This window comes from Rhincodon typus, chromosome 47 (genome assembly GCF_021869965.1).
Source record: "Rhincodon typus isolate 14 chromosome 47, sRhiTyp1.1, whole genome shotgun sequence".
NCBI lineage: Eukaryota > Metazoa > Chordata > Chondrichthyes > Orectolobiformes > Rhincodontidae > Rhincodon > Rhincodon typus.
Genome location: NC_063378.1, coordinates 4,962,897 through 4,966,655, shown reverse-complemented (window position 1 = coordinate 4,966,655; position 3,759 = coordinate 4,962,897). Strand labels below are relative to the sequence as shown.

Genomic DNA, 3,759 nt, shown 5'->3' with positions numbered 1-3,759 from the left:
CTCTCTACACTGTCCCCCATCAAACACTCCCAGGACAGGGACAGCACAGGGTTAGATACAGAGTAAAGCTCCCTCTACACTGACCCCCATCAAACACCCCCTCCAGGACAGGGACAGCACGGGGTTAGGTACAGAGTAAAGCTCCAACAAGCTCTCTTTGCCTACTTGATACAATACTGTGAGTTTACGTTCATTGTTACATTTAAGATTTAACTCTTTGTGAATTTACTTTCTACTTTTCAGTTATAGGTTCAGCTGCCCGCTTCCCCTTCCCCTGCCAGCCCATCGATCGATACCTATTATAAGTGCTGGAGAGCACTAGGCTTCAGCTGGCTGTATCCGCGATTCTGCCACTCCTTGCTGGATGCAGAGGGCTGGTCCTCCCTCACCATGATCTCCACTCGATTGTGGGTGGATACTGACCGGCTCCCCCCGACACCCTCAACCCTCAGAGCAAGACCAACCCCCCCAACCCCCTCCAGCTCTGTGGTCTCAGAGCCGCTCCCCATCCCCATTCCAATGCTTGCTCCTGCCTTTCGGCTTCTCTTCTGTCTGCTCCAGCCTGACCATCTTACGCTCTTTCTTGCACAGGCGTACCTGAAGAGCTGGGCCCATGAGCTGGATTCGCCGATCCTGTCCGTGGATTACTCCCTCGCCCCCGAGGCTCCATTCCCACGGGCGCTTGAGGAGTGTTTCTTTGCCTACTGCTGGGCCATCAACAATTGCCACCTGCTGGGTAGGTCTGTCCCCAACACCCCCTCCCCATCACTGCCTTGTGGCTGCCTGGGGGCCAAGGCCAGAGCTGACGGTGTGGGACACAGGGAGAGCGTCAGTGTAGGAGGGGTGGGGGCGTGACTGTGGAGGGGGCGGCGTTGGGGGTCAAGCATTCTTGTAAACAGGCCATTTGGCAGCAGTGCAGGATTGCAGTAGGGGAGGAGGTATATCCACGGCGCTCTCTACTGTTTTAAAGTGAAGATAAAGCTCTCTCTACACTGTCCCCCATTGAACATTCCTAAAACATGCATAGCACGGGGTTAGATACACAGTATAGCTCCCGCTACACTGTCCCCATCAAACATGCCCAGGGACAGGGACAGGGACAGCACAGGGTTAGATACAGAGTAAAGCTCCCTCTACACTGTCCCCCATCAAACACTCCCAGGGACAGGGACAGCACAGGGTTAGATACAGAGCAAAGCGCTCTCTACACTGTCCCCATCAAACACTCCCAGGACAGGGACAGCACAGGGTGAGATACAGATGCAGTTTGGTTTTTGCAATCTGTAATTGTTCCTCTGGAGGGTAAAGGGAGAGTGGTGAAATGGGCAGATGAAGTTTAACGCCGAGAAATCTCATGTTAGTCCTTTGCTGGATGAATTGGTTAAATATTTGAAGGAAAAAGAAAATCACACTAGTCACATGTTCGAGATTCTCCCTGGTCTTTTACCAAATATCTAGCATGGGAATGGTGGGTGAATGGCATCTTTCTGTGTTGCATCACTTACCTTTCTTTGCTTGTCACTTGTTTTTCTTAACTTCTGTGTTTTCTACGTACTCATCTCTCAGCCCCTGTATCCTGCTCGCTCTCTTTCTGTCTCCTTTCTTCCTGTCTCTTTTTGTTCTCTTCCTGACTCTCTTACTGTCTCAGTATCTCCCTGTATCCCTCTGCCTTGCTGTCTGCCTCCCTTGTCTTCTGTGTGTCTCTCAAACTGTCTCTCTGTCTATCTCTCTCTCCCTCTCCCTCCGCCTCTCTCCCTCTGCCTCTCTTCCTCCGCCTCTCTCTAGCCGTCTGCCTCTCTCCAGCCATCTGCCACTCTCTGTCCCTCTTACTCTCCCTGTCTCTCTCTGTCTCTCTCTCTCTGTCTGTCTTCCTCAACCCCCTATTCCTCCTCTCTCCCCCCTCTTCTTCCTCTCTCCCCCCTTCCTCCTCTCTACCTCCTCTTCCTCCTCTCCCCTACCGCCTGCATCACCCCTCCGCCTGCATCCCTCCTCCTCTCTGCATCCCTCCCGCTGTCTGCATGCCTCTTACTCTTTCTCTCTCTTCCTGTCTCTCTCCCTGTCTCTCCCTGCCTCTGTGTCTCTGTCTGTCTTCCTCGCTCTCGGTCTCTCTCTCTGTCTCTCTCCCCACCCCTCCACTTGCAAATTAGCCCCACGGGTGTGTGTGGTGGTAGGGCTGGGGAGCTGGATGACTGCCTGTGTTCCTCCCGCTCTGAAGGGTAAGGCATATAGATGCGTCACTGTCCCCTCACTGCCGTCTCCTGTTCTGCCCCCAAACCCCACACTCAGGTTCAACCGGAGAGAGGATCTGCCTGGCGGGGGACAGCGCTGGAGGGAACCTCTGCCTCACTGTGTCCATGCGAGCTGCCTCATATGGAATCCGGATGCCGGATGGGATCATGGCTGCCTACCCAGCAACACTGCTCCAGGCCAGCGCCTCGCCATCCCGTCTGCTCACCTTCATCGACCCGCTGCTGCCCCTCAGTGTCCTCTCCAAGTGCCTGAGTGCTTACGCAGGTGAGGGGCCTCTTGCTGACCCAGAGTCTAACTGCGTCCCAAAAAATGTGGGCTGGCACAGTGACCACTGACCAAGGTGATCTATCAGTGCTGAGGGAGCGCCGCACTGTCGGAGGGTCAGTGCTGAGGGAGCACCGCGCTGTCGGAGGGTCAGTGCTGAGGGAGCGCCGCACTGTCGGAGGGTCAGTGCTGAGGGAGCGCTGCACTGCCGGAGGGTCAGTGCTGAGGGAGCGCCGCACTGTCGGAGGGTCAGGACTGCAGTGTTGGAGGTCCTGTCTTCTGTTCAAGTAGATTTTAAAGTTCCTGCAGGTTAGTGGAGATCTCTGTAGAGTGTTGAGCCCATTTTTAAATCTCAGTGTTAACAATGCAATTCCGTCGATGTGATCATTGACAGCCTGATAATTGTGGAATCTTGCTCTGGGAATGCCAGTTGAATGTTGACTGCTTGACAATGTTCAGTGCATTTCCGAAAATTTCCTGGAGTGTTTTTCAGGATGATCTGACTTGTTGAACTGCGCTGTAATGTACTTGTCCTTCACTAATGTGGAACAGGGATGGGTTATCTGGGAATTGTGCTGGATTCCAGACACTGATGGCCACAGGGCAAGCTCAGAAAACCCCTGGATTGGGGAATTGTGGACATGGTGGCATCACATTGATACCCTGCCTGTTCGTGGGCCTGTGTACTTGGAGCTGGTGCACATGGGGCACCTCTTCACTGTAACCCTTCCCCTGTCACATATCTCCCTCCAACACTAGACTCCCTTCCATTCCCCTGACCGACAACTGCCCAATGCCTGGCTCCCAATTCTCTGACTCTGTCTGTATCTTCTCCCCTTCCCCTCCGCCCCCCCCCCGCCCCATTTCTCTCCCCTTCACACCCTCATATCTCTCCCCTCTGCTCCGCATATCTCACCCCTTCGCGCCCCCCTTTCTCTCCCTTTACTCCCCTCATTTTTCTCCCCCTTTGCTCCCTCATTTCTCTCGTCACTTATTCCCCCTTTGTCTGTTTCTCCTTTCTGCCTCTTCCTCCTTCCCTCTCTGCCCCTCAGCTCCCCGCTCCCCAATCTAACGCCCACTGCCACTGAAACCCAAACTCAGCTCCCCCCCGCACATCTCTAGGTTCCCTCACCGTCTCTCGGCCATGGTGTGCTGAACATGAGGGAGTGCCACAATGTCGGAGGGTCAGTGCTGAGGGATCGCCCCTGTTTCCCCTGGCTCTGGGATCACTGTTCCCTCCTATCC

At 54.5% G+C, this 3,759-nt stretch overlaps 1 protein-coding gene across 1 annotated transcript in view; it reads left to right on the top strand.

Annotated features, from left to right (window-relative positions):
- LOC125487970 (hormone-sensitive lipase-like) overlaps window positions 1-3,759 on the top strand; it is a 42,693-nt gene that overhangs the window by 38,256 nt on the left and 678 nt on the right. Inside the window, exons 7-8 of the mRNA XM_048620696.1 lie at window positions 592-736; window positions 2,287-2,514. Of these exons, the coding sequence (XP_048476653.1) occupies window positions 592-736; window positions 2,287-2,514 (373 nt within the window). The remainder of the gene's footprint in view (window positions 1-591; window positions 737-2,286; window positions 2,515-3,759) is intronic.